General features: G+C 43.9%; 1 protein-coding gene across 1 annotated transcript; it reads left to right on the top strand.

The window, feature by feature from the left end:
• Window positions 1-21,134: 21,134 nt before the first annotated feature.
• On the top strand, window positions 21,135-22,024 carry LOC123135870 (peptidyl-prolyl cis-trans isomerase). Its single transcript, XM_044555108.1, has one exon. It carries the CDS (start codon window positions 21,241-21,243, stop codon window positions 21,754-21,756), a length of 516 nt encoding a protein of 171 aa, XP_044411043.1. The 5' UTR covers window positions 21,135-21,240; the 3' UTR covers window positions 21,757-22,024.
• The last annotated feature ends 372 nt before the right edge of the window (window positions 22,025-22,396 follow it).

Genomic DNA, 22,396 nt, shown 5'->3' with positions numbered 1-22,396 from the left:
AGCTGTCAGTTGGTGCAGTTCTAAACAAAGCGTCATGGCGGGATCTACATGTGAAGCGGAGTACATAGCTGCTTCGGAAGCAGCAAATGAAGGAGTCTGGATGAAGGAGTTCATATCCGATCTAGGTGTCATACCTAGTGCATCGGGTCCAATGAAAATCTTTTGTGACAATACTGGTGCAATTGCCTTGGCGAAGGAATCCAAATTTCACAAGAGAACCAAGAACATCAAGAGACGCTTCAATTCCATCCGGGATCTAGTCCAGGTGGGAGACATAGAAATTTGCAAGATACATACGGATCTAAATGTTGCAGACCCATTGACTAAGCCTCTTCCACGAGCAAAACATGATCAGCACCAAGGCTCCATGGGTGTTAGAATCATTACTGTATAATCTAGATTATTGACTCTAGTGCAAGTGGGAGACTGAAGGAAATATGCTCTAGAGGCAATAATAAAGTTATTATTTATTTCCTTATATCATGATAAATGTTTATTATTCATGCTAGAATTGTATTAACCGGAAACATAATACATGTGTGAGTACATAGACAAACAGATTGTCACTAGTATGCCTCTACTTGACTAGCTCGTTGATCAAAGATGGTTATCTTTCCTAGCCATAGACATGAGTTGTCATTTGATTAACAGGGTCACATCATTACGAGAATGATGTGATTGACATGACCCATTCCGTTAGCATAGCACATGATCGTTTAGTATGTTGTTGTTGCTTTCTTCATGACTTATACATGTTCCTATGACTATGAGATTATGCAACTCCCGTTTACCGGAGGAACACTTTGTGTGCTACCGAACGTCACAACGTAACTGGGTGATTATAAAGGTGCTCTATAGGTGTCTCCGAAGGTACATGTTGGGTTGGCATATTTTGAGATTAGGATTTGTCACTCCGATTGTCGAAGAGGTATCTCTGGGCCCTCTCGGTAATACACATCCCTTAAGCCTTGCAAGAATTGCAACTAATGAGTTAGTTGCGGGGTGACGTATTACGCAACGAGTAAAGAGACCTGCCGGTAACGAGATTGAACTAGGTATTGAGATACCGACGATCGAATCTCGGGCAAGTAACATATCGATGACAAAGGGAACAACGTATGTTATTATGCGGTCTGACCGATAAAGATCTTCGTAGAATATGTGGGAGCCAATATGAGCATCTAGGTTCTGCTATTGGTTATTGACCAGAGATGTGTCTCGGTCATGTCTACATAGTTCTCGAACCCGTAGGGTCCGCACGCTTAACGTTACGATGATAGTTATATTATGAGTTTATATGTTTTGATGTACCGAAGGTTGTTCGGAGTCCCGGATGTGATCACGGACATGACGAGGAGTGTCGAAATGGTCAAGATATGAAGATTGATATATTGGAAGCCTATGTTGATATCAGAAGTGTTCCGGGTGAAATCGGGATTTTTACCGGAGTACCGGGAGGTTACCGGAACCCCCCGGGAGGTTAATGGGCCTTAGCGGGCCTTTATGGAGAAGAGGAGAGGCGGCCAGGGCTGGGCTGCGCGCCCCTCCCCCCTAGTCCGAATAGGACAAGGAGAGGGGGGCGGCGCCCCCCTTCCTTCCTCTCTCCTTCGTCTTTTCCCCCTCCCAAGTCCTAATCCAACTAGGAAAGGGGGGAGTCCTACTCCCGATGGGAGTAGGACTCCTCCCGGCGCGCCCTCTCCCTTGGCCGGCCGCACCCCCCCTTGCTCCTTTATATACGAGGGCAGTGGCACCCCATAGACACAACAATTGATCGTTTGATCTTTTAGCCGTGTGCGGTGCCCCCCTCCACCATAGTCCACCTCGATAATACTGTAGCTGTGCTTAGGCGAAGACCTGCGTCGGTAGAACATCATCATCGTCACCACGCCGTCGTGCTGACGAAACTCTCCCTCAAAACTCGGCTAGATCGGAGTTCGAGGGATGTCATTGGGCTGAACGTGTGCTGAACTCGGAGGTGACGTACGTCCGGTACTTGATCGGTTGGATCATGAAGACATACGACTACATCAACCGCATTGTGCTAACGCTTCCGCTTACGGTCACAAGGGTATGTAGACAACACTCTTCCCTCTCGTTGCTATGCATCACCATGATCTTGTGTGTGCGTAGGAATTTTTTTGAAATTACTACGTTCCCCAACAGGTATGGAGGTATATATAGGCGAAGGAGGTCGGTTTGGGGAGCCACGAGGGGCCCCCGAGGGTAGGGGGTGCGCCCACCCCCATAGGGCGTGCCTGGCACCCTCGTGGCCGCCTCGGCTGCTTCTTGACGTCCACTCCAAGTCTCCTGGATTGTGTTTGTTTCAAAAAGATTGCTCCCGAAGGTTTCATTCCGTTTGGACTCCGTTTGATATCCCTTTTCTTCGAAACACTGAAATAGGCAAAAAAACAATTTAGGTTGGGCCTCCGGTTAATAGGTTAGTCCCAAAAATGATATAAAAGTGTAAAGTAAAGCCCATAAACATCCAAAACGGGTAATATAATAGCATGGAGCAACCAAAAATTATAGATACGTTGGATACGTATCAGGCCTCTCCTCACCGAGTGGAGAATGTTTCACCTGCCAAGACCGCCACGAGACCCACCGGACCAAGTGGGTGCTCTGCGCGCATGACCACCATAGTTAGGGCAGCTCTCCTCACAGAGCTGCGTCGGTAACCGGTAAAAATTATAGTGAGGGCAGCTCTGCGCGCATGACCACCATAGTTCTGACACCAAGGCCTGCACCCGCACCACCGGCGACCTTTGTCACTGTCTACCCCCTATACCATGTCCCAGAAGACCAAGTGGGAGCGAACAAGGAGGCTCATCTAGGTGAAGCTGATGTGTGAGTGGTTGAAGGATGCGTACGACGCCAGCGAGGCACTGCAGACCAGCATTCGAGTAAGTACCATTGTGTGTGATTTCTAGTCGGAGTTTTCGAAAAAAAATTCTTCATGCTCCGAATGGACGATAGTATTCCTGTCAGTGGGTTTGCATGGGGCACACCCACTAGGTGTTTTTTTCAGTGAGGTCACGCCGAGTGCACCCACTGGGTGTAGTCCCCGAGGATGTCGTCGACTGGAAGCAGTCTACGGGAGTCTTAGAGCTTAAGTTTTTCTACACTATCGTCTCACTTGGATTTAGCCAGGGCGTTTCTGAGTGTTTTCGGTTCCAGTGGGGGCACGATGAGTGCACCCACTGGGTGTAGTCCCCGAAGTTGTCATCGACTGGGAGCAGTCGACGGGAGTCTTAAAGTTTCTGGCGTCTTTGCCCTGAGACTGATTGCCAATCGTTTTTTGTTTTTTGTGAACTATCCAATTGGATGTTCTATAGTGGGGGCACGCTGAGTGCACCCACTGGGTGTAGTCCCCGAGACTGCCTGCGATTGTCAGCAATCGGTGTCAGTCTTTCAAACATTCACCTCTTGTGTTGCACTCGAAGTGCATCACCGCACTCGGGTGACCGAGTGGGCCCGTCCTCGGTCTTCTTCATTGCCGACTTGGTGGTCAACCGAGTGATCTAGGACCAGTGTGTTGTTGTCTTCGATCTTCTTCATTGCTGACTCGGTGATCAGCCGAGTGATCTAGGGCCAATGTGTTGTTGTCCTCGACCTTCTTCATTGCTTACTCGGTGGTCATCCGAGTGATCAGAGGCTAGTATGTTGTTGTCCTCGATCTTCTTCATTACCGACTCGGAAGCAATCTAGTGTTTGAGATTTTGATGTTGGTCTTGTTCATTTCTTTCGACTGAATGTCTTCTTATCTGGTAACAAAGGGCCCACGAGTTGGGACTACGCCGCCTTGGAGAAGGAAGTTATATCACTCGAGTGGAGCTGGACGCCGAGAAGCACAAGTGTGCATGATACGTCTCTTAACATATCTATAACTAGCACATGCACGTGTGTTGCAACGGGAGAAAAAAGTATCCCGTACTCTACTCCTAAAGAAACACAACACATCTAAATTGATAAATATCAAACAAATCCATCCTCCATTTCTTAGTATCCCTCTTTTGCAGCATAACTCAAACACACATAAAGCATGATGGCAGCTAAACCCATCAATTGATTCAGTTGCATATCTTTGATCCTTTGATTAATAGTGTGCCATTGTTCTTAGATAGATTACCCATGTGCCTTCTTGACCTATAACACAAGACAATGACAATCTCCATTTATCAAAGAAAAAAATGGCACTAAGCTAAAACTATAAATTTTCTCTCATACTATGTATTAAAAAAAGTTTTTTTAGCTTTCAATATTAGATGAGTTTGCAAACCCAAATTGATTATCAAGTAACGCCAATTCCTCATCCATTGACATATGTGTTGTCATTTGCTAACTTTGCCTATCAATATTAGACCCATCAATATTAGGCTAAGATTCATCGGCGGTAACAAACAAAAGAATTGTTTGCCTGATGTCTTTTTTTTGTAGGAAAACTTTTGATCTATTCATCTTCAATCATAAACCTATGCAAAGTGTTAGTTGGTACCAGATTCCTAAATCTAAATTGCTGAAAATTGCACCATATTGTGCATGTACAACTTGAAATCAAGACAAACTATGGTAGTAAAAAGAACGCTCTTTTATGGTACCCTGTGATGAATATACAATGCCCATTCTCGAAATCCAAAGGCGGTGAGCCATCTATACTGTTGTGATTGACTTAGTAGTAGCACTCGCACTGGCCGCTCAGGGAGAGGAAATTTAGCTCGCCAGTTGGATCATCTTGACCTACTCAACATGTTACTTCTCTTCCCTTTTCCTCAGGGCTGCAACACCCGTGGGCTAGTGTCCCCGCGGCCACCTGGGTGCGTTCCATTTCTAGTCGTGCTTATGGACACGATGACAAGGCCGAGTAGAGAATGCAGTGACGACAAGCGGTGACGGCGAGAGGTTGATAGACATGGGGATGCAGCAGCAAGGTCGGTCGGGGCATGGTGGTGGTCTCAGCCAGCTTAAGTATGCAACAGCAACATCGACCTACTAGAGGTTGCAGCGATATCGATTCCAAGTCTCATGATGCCTTGTAGATTTAAATTATGGAAATGCCTATTCTACCCTGGGAAATCGGGTGGAATTTTCTTATACTGCTCCCCTCACCCATACCACTATAGGGTATCATAAAAATGATGAAAAAAGAAGGAAAATACATGCAGGAAGGATAACTGGAATTTACAAAGACTGTAGCCGATCCCTATAACATTGTCTGCCATAAAAAACAGCTAATTTGATCTGTCGTTGCTAAATACTTGTTCCATTGAAATCATGCTCTTTTACATTATTTTCCTTTTGTCGACCAACTCAAAATTCCCCTTCTGCTATAATACACATAACTATAGAAACTAACGATATTCAAAGTTTCCAGTCCCCGGAAGATTTACCGGGATACCTCAGAGTTGGATCCAGGAAAAGAGATTGTGTGTGTACTTTGCATGAGTAAGTTCCTCTTGAAGGCCATCAATCTCTGCTTTCAGCATAGGCAACTGTTGTTTATCTGATCTTTCCTCACTCCACTCCTGCATGAGTGATGCAGCCTTTGTAGAGTTCTTTCCTAGAGCCTCTTGATTTCACCATTAAGATGCACATCTCGTCTCTCAAAGGCTCATTTGATGTTCAGATTCAAACTTGTCTTGTGAACGAGCTCGCCGATACAAGATTTCTTCTTGAATTAATCACTGCATGATCATGTTCAGGTATAGTATGAGATGTGGCCGGAGTTAATCGGCTAGCTAGGAGGCCTTTGTATAGAATAGATGTGGCCGGAGTTAATTTTCCCACACAAGACTTCAACATCTCTAACAATCCCAATTGGTGAAATAGTGTCTCTATTGGCAAGCTTAATAGTAACATCAATATCTTTTATCTCAGCAGGTGCAATATCATGCATAATTTCTTTGTATAAGGAATGAGGTATTGCAATCACACTAGCACCCATATCACATAAGCCATGATAGCAATGATCTCCTATTTTAACAGAAACAACATGCATGCCAACAACAGGTCTATGTTTATTTTTAGTATCGGGTCTAGCAATTCTAGCAGCTTCATCACATAAGTATTCTTTTTTTTTTGAGAAATACGATCTCCTCCGGTTGCTTCCGTTCCCCTCACCTAGAGGCAATAATAAAGTTATTATTTATTTCCTCATATCATGATAAATGTTAATTGTTCATGCTAGAATTGTATTAACCGGAAACATAATACATGTGTGAATACATAGACAAACATAGTGTCACTAGTATGCCTCTACTTGATTAGCTCATTGATCAAAGATGGTTGAGTTTCCTAACCATGGATATGAGTTATCATTTGATCAATGGGATCACATCATTAGAAGAATGATGTGATTGACTTGACCCATTCCATTAGCTTAGCACTTGATCATTTAGTATGTTGCTATTGCTTTCTTCATGACTTATACATGTTCCTATGACTATGAGATTATGTAACTCCCGCTTACCGAAGGAACACTTTGTGTGCTACCAAACGTCACAACATAGCTGGGTGATTATAAAGGTGCTCTACAGGTGTCTCCGAAGGTACTTGTTGAGTTGACGTATGTCGAGATTAGGATTTGTCACTCCGATCGTCGGAGAGGTATCTTTGGGCCCTCTCGGTAATGCACATTACTATAAGCCTTGCAAGCAATGTAGCTAATGAGTTAGTTGCGGGATGATGCATTACTTAACGAGTAAAGAGACTTGCCGGTAACGATATTGAACTAGGTATTGAGATACCAACGATCGAATCTCGGGCAAGTAACATACCGATGACAAAGGGAACAACGTATGCTGTTATGCGGTTTGACCGATAAGATCTTCGTAGAATATGTGGGAACCAATATGAGCATCCAGGTTCCGCTATTGGTTATTGACCGGAAACGTGTCTCAGTCATGTCTACATAGTTCTCAAACCTGTAGGGTCCCCACGCTTAAAGTTTGGTGACGATCGGTATTATGAGTTTTTGTGTTTTGATGTACCGAAGGTAGTTCGGAGTCCCGGATATGATCACGGACATGACGAGGAGTCTTGAAATGGTCGAGATGTAAAGATCGATATATTGGATGACTATGTTCAGACACCGGAAGTGTTTCGGGAGGTTTCGGATATTTACCGAAGTACCGGGGGGTTGCCGGAACCCCCCAGGGAGTATATTGGGCCTAATGGGCCTTGGTGGGAGAAGAGGAGGGGCGGACAGGACAGCCGCGCACCCCCTCCCCCTCTAGTCCGAATTGGACAAGGAGGGGGGGTGGCGCCCCCTTCTTTCCTTCTCCTCCTCTCTCCCTTCCCTCCCTTCTCCTACTCCAACAAGGAAAGGTGGAGTCCTACTACAGGTGGGAGTAGGACTCCCCCCTTGGCGCTCCCTCCTCCTGGCCGGCCGCCTCCCCCCTTGCTCCCTTATATACGGGGGCATGGGGCACCTCTAGACACAACAATTGATCATGGATCTCTTAGTCGTGTGCGGTGCCCCCCTCCACCATATTCCACCTCAGTAATATCATAGCGGTGCTTAGGCGAAGCCCTGCATCGGTAGCATCATCAACACCGTCATCATGCCGTCGTGTTGACGGAACTCTCTCGCAAAGATCTGCTGGATCGGAGTTCGTGGGATGTCATCGAATTGAACGTGTGCTGAACTCGGAGGTGCCATACGTTTGGTACTTGGATCAGTCGGATCGTGAAGACGTACGACTACATCAACCACGTTGTGCTAACGCTTCCGCTTACGGTCTACGAGGGTACGTAGACAACACTCTCCTCTCTCATTGCTATGCATCACCATGATCTTCCGTGTGCGTAGGAACTTTTTTGAAATTACTATGTTCCCCAACAGTATCGAGCATGGAGCGATCATTATGAGAAATCCAAGCATAAATTTTTTGAATAATAATTTCTTTTGAGAGCTCATGATTGGGGCATGAATATAACATTGACTTAAGCCTCCCCCAAGCTTGAGTGATACTTTCTCCTTCACAAGGCCAAAAATTATATATATAATTACGATCACGATGAACCAGATGCATAGGATAAAACTTCTGATGACATTCCAATTTCAATCGGTTGTAGTTTCATGATCCAATATCATCACATAGTCTATACCATGTCAATGCCTTTCCCTTCAAAGATATAGGGAAGACCTCCTTCTTGACAACATCCTCGAGCATACCTGCAAGCTTAAATAATCCACAAACTTCATCCACTTAGATTAGGTGCATATCGGGATGTAATGTTCCATCTCCTATATAGGGATTAGCTAGTAGTTTCTCTATCATGCCCGAAGGAATCTCAAAGTAAACATTTTCAGTAGGTTCAGTAGGTTGAGGAGCAACTCTTTGCACTTCAGGTCAGGGTGAAGATACCCCAAACAAGCCCTTCAAAGGATTATTTTCCATAGTAACAAGTGATAGTAAATTTTAGGACACTATATAAATGTTTCCTTACCAAAGGCGCTTCACTCCCTGGCAATGGCGCGAGAAAAGAGTCTTGATGACCCACAAGTATAGGGGATCTATCGTAGTCCTTTTGATAAGTAAGAGTGTCGAACCCAACGAGGAGCAGAAGGAAATGACAAGCAGTTTTCAGTAAGGTATTCTCTGCAAGCATGATACGTATCCAATGTATCTACTTTTCCAAACACTTTTGCCCTTGTTTTGGACTCTAACTTGCATGATTTTAATGAAACTAACCCGGCTGACGCTGTTTTTAGCAGAACTACCATGATGTTGTTTTATGTGCAGAAAAGAAAAGTTCTCAGAATATCCTGGAAATCCACGGAGGCACTTTTTGGAATTAATAAGAATTTTTGGCGAAAAAATTAATGCCAGGGGGCCCATAGCCTGTCCACGAGACAAGGGGGCGCCCCCCTAGGGCGCGGCCTCCTATCTCGTGGGCCCCCTGGACCTCCACCGACCTCAACTCCAACTCTATATCTTCCGTCTCACGGAGAAAACAATCAGAGAGAAAGTTTCATCGCGTTTTACGACATGGAGCCGCCGCCAAGCCCTAATCTCTCTCGGGAGGGCTAATCTGGAGTCCGTTTGGGGCTCCGGAGAGGGGGATTCATCGCCGTCATCATCATCAACCATCCTCCATCACCAATTTCATGATGCTCACCGCCGTGCGTGAGTAATTCCATCGTAGGCTTGCTGGACGGTGATGGGTTGGATGAGATTTACCATGTAATCAAGTTAGTTTTGTTAGGGTTTGATCCCTAGTATCCACTATGTTCTAAGATTGATGTTGCTATGACTTTGCTATGCTTAATGCTTGTCACTAGGGCCCGAGTGCCATGATTTCAGATCTAAACCTATTATATTTTCATGAATATATGTGTGTTCTTGATCCTATCTTGCAAGTCTATAGTCACCTATTATGTGTTATGATCCGACAACCCCGAAGTGACAATAATCGGGATACTTCTCGGTGATGATCGTAGTTTGAGGAGTTCATGTATTCACTATGTGTTAATGCTTTGGTCCGGTTCTCTATTAAAAGGAGGCCTTAATATCCCTTAGTTTCCACTAGGACCCCGCTGCCACGGGAGGGTAGGACAAAAGATGTCATACAAGTTCTTTTCCATAAGCACGTATGACTATTTACGGAATACATGCCTACATTACAATGATGAATTGGAGCTAGTTCTTTATCACCCTATGTTATAACTATTGCATGAGGAATCGCATCCGGCATAATTATCCATCACTGATCCATTGCCTACGAGCTTTTCACATATTGTTCTTCGCTTATTTACTTTTCCGTTGCTACTGTTACAATTACTACAAAAACCCAAAAACATTTATCTTTACTGTTGCTACCGTTACCTTTATTATCATATCACTTTTGCTACTAAATATTTTGCTACAGATACTAAGTTATCCAGGTGTGGTTGAATTGACAACTCAACTGCTAATACTCAAGAATATTCTTTGGCTCCCCTTGTGTCGAATCAATAAATTTGGGTTGTACTTCACCCTCGAAAGCTGTTGCGATCCCCTACACTTGTGGGTTATCAAGACTAATTTCTGGCGCCGTTGCCGGGGAGCATAGCTCTATTCTCTGAGTCACTTGGGATTTATATCTGTTGATCACTATGAAGAACTTGAAAGACGCTAAGACCAAGATTTTGCCCTCAACTACGAGGGGAGGTAAGGAACTGCCATCTAGCTCTGCACTAGACTCTCCTTCCGTTATTAGTAGGCTTGCGACACCTAAACCTGCTACTGCTATGAATTCTGATATGTCGCATGTTATTGATGATGCCACTTCTGCTATGCATGATGAAACTACTTCTGTGCGTGATACTACTTTGCCATTAGGTGAATTTCTAGATGAACAACTTGCTAGAGTTAGGGGGAATAAAAATATTGAAGAACCTATTATTGATGATAGTGATGATGAATGTTCCCCCAATGATTATGTATTACCTGTTGTTCCTAAGGGTTATGTTATGAATGAAGCAGCTGCTATGGAAATTCTTGCTTGCAATGATAGAAATGATCTTAAGAAATTATTAGCTAAATGGAAGCAGCAGTCTCTTAATGCTAGAATGAAACCCGATCCTGCTTTTGCTACTTCACCTATCTGTGTTACTGATAAGGATTATGAATTCTCTGTTGATCCTGATATTATTACTTTAGTTGAATTTGATCCTTTTTATGGCCTTGAATCTGAAACTGTTGTGGCACATCTTACCAAGTTGAATGATATAGCCACCCTGTTCACTCATGATGAGAAGTCTCGCTATTTATATATCCTTAAGATATTTCCGTTCTCATTAAAGGGTGATGCTAAGACTTGGTATAATTCTCTTGCTCCTGGTTGTGTGCGTAGTCCCCAGGATATGATTTATTACTTCTCTGCTAAATATTTCCCTGCTCATAAGAAACAAGCTGCCTTGCGGGAAATATATAATTTTGTGCAAATCAAAGAAGAGAGTCTCCCACAAGCTTGGGGGAGGCTTCTCCGGTTACTTAATGCTTTGCCTGATCATCCTCTTAAGAAAAATGAAATACTTGATATCTTTTATAATGGACTAACCGATGCTTCCAAGGACTACTTGGATAGTTGTGCTGGTTGTGTTTTCAGGGAAAGAACAGTCGACGAAGCTGAAATATTATTGAATAATATGTTGACTAATGAAAATAATTGGACTCTTCCTGAGCCAGTTCCTGAAGTAATTCCTGAACCAATTGAGCCAACTCCTGAGCCTATTCCTAAACCCACTCCGAAGAAGAGAGGTGTTTTATTTCTCAGTCCTGAAGATATGCAAGAGGCAAAGAAATCAATGAAAGAAAAAGGTATTAAAGCTGAAGATGTTAAGAATTTACCACCTATTGAAGAAATACATGGTCTTAATTTACCGCCTGAAGAACCACATTGTCTTGATAACCCGACACAGGTAGTAAAGGTAAATTCTCTCTATAGATATGATAAAGTTGAAATACCCTCTACTAAATTTCATAGCCCATGCTTAGATGAATTTGATGACTTTATGGCTAGACAAGAAAGTTTTAATGCTTATGTTGGTAGAGAGTTAAAGAATAATGCTTTCGAGATAGGACGCGTAGGTGATAATCTGGCTAGAGTTAAAGATGAACTTCACCGCGTTAGCAAATATGCTTCTATGGTCGCTACTCAAGCTGAGCAAGTACTCAAAGCTCAAAATGATTTGCTTGATGAATTGAATAATAAAAATGACTTTGCCATTAGAGTGGCTACTAGAACTGGTAGAATGACTCAGGAACCTTTGTATCCTGAAGGCCACCCTAAGAGAATCGAGCAAGATTCTCAGAGAAATAATTTAGAGGCACCTAGTTCTTCTAAGAAGAAGAAAAAGGAAAATGATAGAATGTTGCATGCTTCTAGTGAACCTACTGTAGACACACCTGAGAATCCCAATGATATTTCTATCTCTGATGCTGAAACACAATCAGGTGATGAACATGAACCTAGTGATAATGTTAATGATAATGTTCATGTTGATGCTCAACCTAGCAAAAACAATGATGTAAAGATTGAACCTGTTGTTGATCTTGATAACCCACAATCAAAGAATCAACGTTATGATAAGAGAGATTTTGTTGCTAGGAAGCATGGTAAAGAAAGAGAACCATGGGTTCAGAAACCCATGCCCTTTCCTCCTAAACCATCCAAGTCAAAGGATGATGAGGATTTTGAGCGCTTTGCTGAAATGATTAGACCTATTTACTTACGTATGCGCTTAACTGATATGTTTAAAGTAAATCCTTATGCTAAGTATAGAAGGATATCATTACAAATAAAGAAAGATACCGGAAGCTGAAATTTCCACCATGCTTGCTAATTACACTTTTAAGGGTGGAATACCAAAGAAACTTGGAGCTCCGGATGTTCCAACTATACCATGCTCCATTAAAAGAAATTATGCCAGAACTGCTTTATGTGATCTTGGAGCCGGTGTTAGTGTTATGCCTCTCTCTTTATATCGTAGACTTGAATTGAATAAGTTGACACCTACTGAAATATCTTTGCAAATGGCTGATAAATCAACTGCTATACCTGTCGGTATTTGTGAGGATGTGCCTGTTGTGGTTGCAAATGTCACTATCTTAACGGACTTTGTTATTCTTGATATTCCCAAGGACGATAGTATATCTATTATCCTTGGTAGACCTTTTCTTAATACTGCAGGGGCTGTTATTGATTGCAACAAAGGCAATGTCACTTTTCATGTTAATGGTAATGAGCATATGGTACACTTTCCGAGGAAACAATCTCAAGTTCATAGCATCAATTCTATTGAAAAGGTTCCAACTATCATTTTTGGAGGTTTTGAATTTCCTCTCCCTACTGTCAAGAAAAAATATGATATTCTTATTGTTGGGGATTTTTATATCCCCGTTGAGGTAACTTAGTGTCATTCGAAATTTCTCCGGTTTCGTGTTATTCGGAAAGAGTTTGTTAACAAGACTTGATCAACCTTGTTAGCGGGTTCATTTTGATGATCACGAGATGGATGAAACTAGAAGGCACAAATTTCTGTACCCTCTTTTTACTTTCTGGTTTTTAGAATAATTAAAGCAAAAATAGTATTATCTGTCTGTTTTCTGAATTATCTGTGCATTAAAAAATAGTCCGAAAATAAAAGTGCTCCAAATGCCCTGCAAATTTAGTATGATTTTTTCTGGAATATTTGAGGATTTTAGGCACTGAAAACACTGCAAGAGGGGCAAGCACTAGGCCACGAGAGAGGAGGGCTCCCCCCCTGTAGGGCGCGCCCCCTGTCTCGTGGGCCCCCGATGGCTCCCCTCCACTTATGCCAGCACCCACACACTTCACCTTCTACCCAAAAAAATCCCCATCCAGCTCAAGCACGAGTTCTAGCTCGTTTTGCTGCGATTTTCCATCTCCTAGCTCAAAGCTCCATTCACAAAACTGCTTTGGGAGATTGTTGCTTGGTATGTGACTCCTCCATTGGTCCAATTAGTTTTTGTTCTACTGCTTTATTCATTGCAAATTTTTGCTGTTTAGATAACCATGTTCTTGAGCTTTCATGTTAAATTTTTGAGGTCCCAAGCAATTCCAATGCATGATATGGGCTCTAGGCACTTGTAGGAGTAGTTGCTATCAATCTTGTTTAGTTTTATCCACTTTTATTTTGAAGTTACTAAAAAATTCAGAAATTTTTAGAAAAATGTTGAGGAAACTTTTGAGGGGCTCTTCTAGTCAAAGCTCCCAGGAAAAACAAGCCAAAGAGAAGGAAAAAGCCAAGTATAATCTTCCGCACTTAGCGGAAGTACGGTCGTGTGAATGGCCATGCGAGGATTTCTTGAAAGAGGCTGGAATTCATGAAGATTTTCATGCTTTAATCGAGACTGCAGACCTCATCGGGTTCATCAACGACCAAATCGATCAATATCTCTTACTCACCAATACTTTCGTGCAAAACTTTTATTTTTATCCTAAGAAGTCACCGCCTGCAGTATCATTTCATTTATATGATGAGTTCAAAGAAATGTCTTTACGTCATTTTTGTGCGGTATGTAGGATACCTTATGAGGGAGAATTAGATGAACCCCATCATGAAGATGTGGGTGGCTTTGTTAATACTATTGCCGTAGAGGAGCCAAAGAAGGTCTTCGAGGCGAAGGTCTCTAGCATACACTTTCCTGTTTTATGCTACTTTGCCATATTTGCTAGTAGATGCTTGATTGGTCGTGGAAATAGTGGAAATTTGAGCGTTCCAGATATTATTATTCTTCAACATGCTTTGCTGGGAGACAATACTTTTAATATGGGTACCGTCGCTGCTAAACGGCTAGCCCTGAATCGTACAAAAGGCCCCAGATTTGGAGGTATCTATGCTGCACGTCTTGCTAGACATTTTCAGATACCCATTAGGCACCATGAGGAAAAGGAGACAATATTGCCTCCTCACATTTTAGATTACAAGAGCATGATAGCACACAAGTTTATTGTTGACAACGAAGATAGGATGCTCTCGTATAAACTTAGATTCAATAAGAAACACTTTGAGATTATTATTTTGCATGCGCCTTTGTTGTTTGATTTGCTTGCAGAAAATTTTCTTGTCACACCGGAGGCGGTGAACAATCATCGAGCTCAAGCTTTTACTCCAGAATCTGAACCTGAGCCAGAACCTGAACTGGACCCTTATCGTGCATCATCTGTCCAGTGGGATCCGGAGATGACCAGCCAGTGGTATCCTGATTACACCTCTCATTACACCGGGGAGAGTAGCGGCGGTCCTTAGTATTAAACCAACTTAGGCCAAAAGCCTAAGCTTGGGGGAGTATGTATTTCTCATCGACTTTACATTCATGTTCACACACTAGTCGTCGGTGCTCATACTCTTTCATTGTATTATCCATGCTAGTTTAAATCTCTTTTTCTAGTTTTCTTCTTGTGTGTTTGATAAACCTTAAGAAAAACCAAAAAAATTAGTTAGTTTAATTCCCTTGCCTGTAGTAGAATTAAAATGAAAACCCAAAAAGATTTCTCGATCTTCTTTTACTTGTTGGGAGCTTTCCCATGTAAATAGTTTTATTTTATTTTATTTCCTTTGGGGATCGAGAAGATCATATTGAAAATGCTTAGTGGCTCTTATATGCATGATTGTTTATTTAATTTAGAGCCCATATTACTTGTCTTCTCTCTTGAGTTGAATGCTTGCAGACTTCAGCTTAGTCCAATGCACGTACACTCTTATTATTATACACATCGTTCGGTCGTGCGAGTGAAAGGCAATAATGACGATATATGATGGACTTATTGGGATGAGAAAAGCTGGTATGAACTCGACCTCTCTTGTTTTTGTAAATATGATGAGTTCATCGTTCCTGAGTCAACTATTATGAAGTAAACATATTTGCAATGACATGTAGAGATTATAGTTACTTGTGCCATGCTTGATTAGCTATGAGTTACAATGGTTTACCTTGCGTGCCAACATGCTATTAGAATGATTATGATGTGATATGATGGGATGATATCCTCCTTTGAATGAATTGAGTGACTCGACTTGGCACATGTTCACGCATGTAGTTGAATCAAATCAACATAGCCTTCACGATATTTATGTTCATGGTGGATTATATCCTACTCATGCTTGTACTTGGTGTGAATTAATTTTAATGCATGCTTACGACTGTTGTCGCTCTCTCAGTTGGTCGCTTCCCAGTCTTTTGCTAACCTTCACCTGTACTAAGCGGGAATGCTGCTTGTGCATCCAAACTCCTTAAATCTCAAAGTTCTTCCATATGAGTCCACTATACCTACCTATATGCGGTATCTACCTGCCGTTCCAAGTAAATTTGTATGTGCCAAACTCCAAACCTTCAAATGAAATTCTGTTTTGTATGCTCGAGCAGCTCATGTTACAACTAGGGATACCTATATCTTCCATGATAGGTGGGTTATTTTCAAGAGGAGTGGACTCCGCTCCTCATTCACGAGAAAGGGCCGGTAACCGGGATGCCCAGTCCCATGATCCAAAAAGAGCAAAGCGAATCAAAATAATTAAACAAAACCCCCCTAGGGCTGTTGTATGTTGGAGGCACTCGTTGTTTCGAGCAAGCCATGGATTGATGCTTGTTGGTGGTCGGGGGAGTATAAACCTTTACCATTCTGTTTGGGAACTGCCTATAATGCATGTAGTATGGAAGATACAGCCATCTCATAGTTGTTGCGTTGACGGCAAAAGTATACCGCTCAAAATGTTATTCAATCTCTATTTTAAAATCGAGCTCTGGCACCTCTACAAATCTCTGCTTCCCTCTGCGAAGGGCCTATCTATTTACTTTTATGTTGAGTCATCATCCTTCTTATTAAAAGTACCCACTTGAGAGCACACTGTCATTTGCATTCATTATTACTTGTTTATATTGGGTATGACTTGACTGGATCTCTTTTACCATGAATTACAATGTTTAGTCAGTCCTTGATCTTTAAAGGTGCTCTGCATTTATGTTTTGCGGTCTCAGAAAGGGCTAGCGAGATACCATTTTGTTATATCATGTTATGATTATTTTGAGAAAGTGTTGTCATCCGAGTTTTATTATTATGGCTTGCTAGCTGATTATGCTATTGATATGAGTAATTGTGAAAGCTAAGTGTTATTGTGAATACGGTTAGTTCATAATATTTGCTGAAACTTGAATTCTGGCTTTTCATGTTTACAACAACAAGAGCAAACAGAGTTTGTAAAAGTTTTTCTTTATCAGTTTCAGTTTATCAACTGAATTGCTTGAGGACAAGCAAAGGTTTAAGCTTGGGGGAGTTGATACGTCTCCAACTATCTACTTTTCCAAACACTTTTGCCCTTGTTTTGGACTCTAACTTGCATGATTCGAATTAAACTGACCCGGACTGACGCTGTTTTCAGCAGAACTACCATGATGTTGTTTTATGTGCAGAAAAGAAAAGTTCTCGGAATGTCCTGGAAATCCACGGAGGCACTTTTTGGAATTAATAAGAATTTTTGGTGAAAGAATTAATGCCAGGGGGGCCACAGCCTGTCCACGAGACAGGGGGGCGCACCCCCCCCCCAGGGCGCGGCCTCCTATCTCGTGGCCCCCCTTGGACCTCCACCGACCTCAACTCCAACTCTATATCTTTCGTCTCGCGGAGAAAAAAATCAGAGATAAAGTTTCATCGCGTTTTACGACACGGAGCCGCCGCCAAGCCCTAATCTCTCTCGGGAGGGCTGATCTGGAGTCCGTTCGGGGCTCCTGAGAGGGGGATTCGTCGCCGTCGTCATCATCAATCATCCTCCATCACCAATTTCATGATGCTCACCGCCGTGCATGAGTAATTCCATCGTAGGCTTGCTAGACGGTGATGGGTTGGATGAGATTTACCATGTAATCAAGTTAGTTTTGTTAGGGTTTGATCCCTAGTATCCACTATGTTCTGAGATTGATGTTGCTATGACTTTGCTATGCTTAATGCTTGTCACTAGGGCCCGAGTGCCATGATTTCAGATCTGAACCTATTATGTTTTCATGAATATATGTGTGTTCTTGATCCTATCTTGCAAGTCTATAGTCACCTATTATGTGTTATGATCCGACAACCCCGAAGTGACAATAATCGGGATACTTCTTGGTGATGACCGTAGTTTGAGGAGTTCATGTATTCACTATGTGTTAATGCTTTGGTCCGGTTCTCTATTAAAAGGAGGCCTTAATATCCCTTAGTTTCCACTAGGACCCCGCTGCCACGGGAGGGTAGGACAAAAGATGTCATACAAGTTCTTTTCCATAAGCACGTATGACTATTTACGGAATACATGCCTACATTACATTGATGAATTGGAGCTAGTTCTTTATCACCCTATGTTATAACTATTGCATGAGGAATCGCATCCGGCATAATTATCCATCACTGATCCATTGCCTACGAGCTTTTCGCATATTGTTCTTCGCTTATTTACTTTTCCGTTGCTACTGTTACAACTACTACAAAAACCCAAAATCATTTATCTTTACTGTTGCTATCGTTACCTTTATTATCATACCACTTTTGCTACTAAATACTTTGCTGCAGATACTAAGTTATCCAGGTGTGGTTGAATTGACAACTCAACTGCTAATACTCAAGAATATTCTTTGGCTCCCCTTGTGTCGAATCAATAAATTTGGGTTGTACTTCACCCTCGAAAGATGTTGCGATCCCCTACACTTGTGGGTTGTCAAAGCACTGAAATTATCGATAACAGATAGTTTTGTGATAAGGTAATTCATAACGGATAACAAGTAACAAAAGTAACTAAGGTGCAACAAGGTGGCCCGATCCTTTTTGTAGCAAAGGACAAGCCTGGACAAACTCTTATATAAAGCAAAGCGCTCCCGAGGACACATGGGAATTACTGTCAAGCTAGTTTTCATCATGCTCATATGATTCACGTTCGTTACTTTGATAATTTGATAGTGGGTGGACCGGTGCTTAGGTACTGGCCTTCCTTGGACAAGCATCCCACTTATGATTAACCCCTCTCGCAAGCATCTGCAACTACGAAAGAAGAATTAAGGTAAACCTAACCATGACATGAAACATATGGATCCAAATCAGCCCCTTACGGAGCAACGCATAAACTAGGGTTTAAGCTTCTGTCACTCTAGCAACCCATCATCTACTTATTACTTCCCAATGCCTTCCCCTAGGCCCAAATCATGGTGAAATATCATGTAGTCGACGTTCACATAACACCACTAGAGGAGAGACAACATACATCTCATCAAAATATCGAACGAATACTAAATTCACATGATTACTTATAACAAGACTTCTCCCATGTCCTCAGGAACAAACGTAACTACTCATAAATCATATTCATGTTCATAATCAGAGGGGTATTAATATGCATTAAGGATCTGAACATACGGTCTTCCACCGAATAAACCAAGTAGCATCAACCACAAGGAGTAATCAACACTACTAGCAACCCACATGTACCAATCTGAGGTTTTGAGACAAAGATCGGATATAAGAGATGAACTAGGGTTTGAGAGGAGATGGTGCCGATGGAGATGTTGATGGAGATTAACCTCCTCTCGATGAGAGGATCGATGCTGATGACGATGGCGACGATTTCCCCCTCCCGAAGGGATGTTTCCTCGGCAGAACAGCTCCGCCGGAGCCCTAGATTGGTCCTGCCTATGTTCCGCCTCAAGACGGCGGCGCTTCATCCCGAAAGCTTCTTTCTGATATTTTCCAAGGCAAAAGACACCATATAGCAGAAGACGGACGTCGGGGCCTGCCATGTGGCCCACGAGGCAGGGGGCGAGCCCTGGGGGGTAGGGCGCACCCTCCACCCTCGTGGCTGGTGGGTGGCCCACCTATGGTTCTTTCTTCGCCCAATTTTTTTAATATATTCCAAAACTGATTTTCGTGGAGTTTCGAGACTTTTGGAGTTGTGCAGAATAGGTCTCTAATATTTGCTCCTTTTCCAGCTCAGAATTCCAGCTGTCGGCATTCTCCATCTTCGTGTAAACCTTATAAAATAAGAGAGAAAAGACATAAGTATTGTGATATAATGTGTAGTAACAGCTCATAATGCAATAAATATCGATATAAAAGCATGATGCAAAATGGATGTATCAATCATCCACCGAATCGACAGATCGGGGAGCAAACAACATTGGAGGCTCGTCGATGCCGCCACATGTGACCTTGTTGAGATGGTTAACAAGCTCGAATACCATTATTCAACGCTACCACCACCATCACCACCTTGTCAGTGTCGCTAGAGAGCCTAACCCTAGTAGCTAAACACCTTCCACGCAGATCAAAGCTCCATTCACCCCCCGCCATTGCAAGTATGACTGAAGAGGGAGGGCCCGCTGATCCGGCCTTTGGCGGAACAAGTGATATGGGAGATCCTTCCCTTTTGCCTCTCGTGGTTACTGTTCAAAAGAGGGGTGTAGAAAAATCTTTCAGCCTCTACAACGCGAAATTAGTTTCATTACATTCATGTTTTCATACTATACATTTGATATTGTAGATATTCCCATATTTTTCTATAGACTTTGTCAAATAGAGAAGTTTAACTTCGAACGAATATAGTGTTTCAAATATTTTGCAATGGAAGGGTAGGTAAAATGATTTGCTAGAAAGAGACTAAGATGCCTCGGAGTATTTTTGTTGTTGTTGTTGTTACGTCATAGTTCAAATTTAGTATTATATTTCTCTAATCCATGATCTCAACAAACCAGTCCATGATAATAGCAGATTCCAACAGTCCATGATCTCAGGGATTCAAAAAATAAATTATTTACCTAAAAATCGCAACTCTATATTTCTGCCCAGATACTGTAGTTTTTACCTCCCAAAAAAGAAGAGAGAAATAGGCATCTCACAGTTCGATCAGGCCCTAGATGAGAAGGAAGCTTCTAGAGCCCTCATCACGCGGATCTCGACCGTCCAAACCCACACTCGACGGCCCCGATGAGCCGCCCGTTGGCGCTGCGCCGCAGAGCCCGAGCGGGCTGGGCCGGCAGGAATCGTCCCGGGCCAGTTGCACATGCAGTCCGCGTGCGATCCAAGCCAGAACAGAATATCGCCCACTCGCGCGGCGGCATATCCCTTCCCCACCCTCGCTCTCTATCCTCCGCTCGTGTTCACCACAGCTTTCCCTGCACCCGGTCCATAGACTCCCACGAAATCTCACGCGCGCCGCACCACCCGGTCCTTGTGGACCGCGCGCAGTCCAAAAGCACAAATATCCCAACCTAACCCTAGTCCCGACCCAACCACCCCCGGGTAACCATGGTCGCAACCCTAGTCACCCCCACAAAGATCCAATAAAAACTCGCACGCACGCCGCGTCCACCCACCCCGTCTGACACTCTGGGCCCACGTCGCCGATCCCCACACCAACGGAACCCTGCAGGCCGCCCTCATCGAGAGGCATCCGCAGGCCCCACATGTCATACAGGCTTGTGTTGGAATGGGTCACGTGCTGCTCGCGTCCACCGGGAACCCAACCCTAGACCTAACCACGGTTCCCGCAACCGCGCCGCCGAACCTCCCAGGTTAGCCCCCGCGCCCCACGATGCCACCACGCGTCCCGATCGGACGGCCACCGCCGCCCCCGCCCCGGACCTCGCCGCCTATTTAACCCCGCCCGGTCTCCCCTTGCCAGATCACAGAGCCCGAAGCCAAAGGAAATCCACTCCAATCCAATCCCCACAGAAATCCCCATCTCAAAACCCTAGCCCGTCCGATCCCGGCGAGATGGCCAACCCGAGGGTGTTCTTCGACATGACCGTCGGCGGCGCGCCGGCCGGGCGCATCGTGATGGAGCTGTACAAGGACGCGGTGCCGCGGACGGTGGAGAACTTCCGCGCGCTCTGCACCGGCGAGAAGGGCGTCGGCAAGAGCGGCAAGCCACTGCACTACAAGGGCAGCTCGTTCCACCGCGTGATCCCCGACTTCATGTGCCAGGGCGGCGACTTCACCAAGGGCAACGGCACCGGCGGCGAGTCCATCTACGGCGAGAAGTTCGCCGACGAGAAGTTCGTCCACAAGCACACCAAGCCCGGGATCCTCTCCATGGCCAACGCGGGCCCCAACACCAACGGCTCCCAGTTCTTCATCTGCACCGTCCCCTGCAATTGGCTCGACGGCAAGCACGTGGTCTTCGGCGAGGTCGTCGAGGGCATGGACGTCGTCAAGAACATCGAGAAGGTGGGCTCCCGCAGCGGCACCTGCTCCAAGCAAGTCGTCATCGCCGACTGCGGCCAGCTCTAGATCCGTCCGCCCGCCGGTCGCCTGTCGTCGTCGCCCCGTGTCCCGTGTCGTCGATCTAAATAAGAGAGTCGTGTGTCGTGTCGTGTCTTCCCCTTGTCCGTCCGATGAGATCTCCGTGGTTGGTTTAGGAGGGTTTTAGGTGGACTCTTTTGGCCGCTGGATCTGTGTCCGGCGGCCATGGTTATCTTCCTGTGTCTGCTGCTATCTTACTGTTTGAATGAGATGAACTCCGCTATGAATTATCCATAATTTGTGCTCGTTGGCTTCACTATCTGTTTGTCGCATTCGTACTTTGTCTGCTGCTCCTGACTCCAATGCGTTGGAACCCGTGTGCTCTTTCTTTGTGGTATCCACTCGATTTCCGTGCCTATTACCGATCTGAAAACCTAAATTAATCACGTTTAAGGTTATCGACAGTCTGAACTGGTGTACAGAGCCTCGGTAGAGAAAAAGGCTCGGTACTTTGTTGATTTTCCTGATGGAACGTGGTCTGCTATCATGTCTCCTCCCCCGTACATTCACTTCGCTTTTCAAAGCTGACCTGTTTGGTGTTGCTTGTTTTGCACTGTAATTTTATTGATGGATCTTGATTTCTTGATTAGTAGTACTACTTTACTAATTTTGGAGAACAATATTACCT

The sequence above is a fragment of the Triticum aestivum genome, chromosome 6B, assembly GCF_018294505.1.
Source record: "Triticum aestivum cultivar Chinese Spring chromosome 6B, IWGSC CS RefSeq v2.1, whole genome shotgun sequence".
Lineage (NCBI taxonomy): Eukaryota > Viridiplantae > Streptophyta > Magnoliopsida > Poales > Poaceae > Triticum > Triticum aestivum.
Note: the sequence above shows the minus strand (reverse complement) of the source record. Positions and strands in the feature narration are given on the sequence as shown.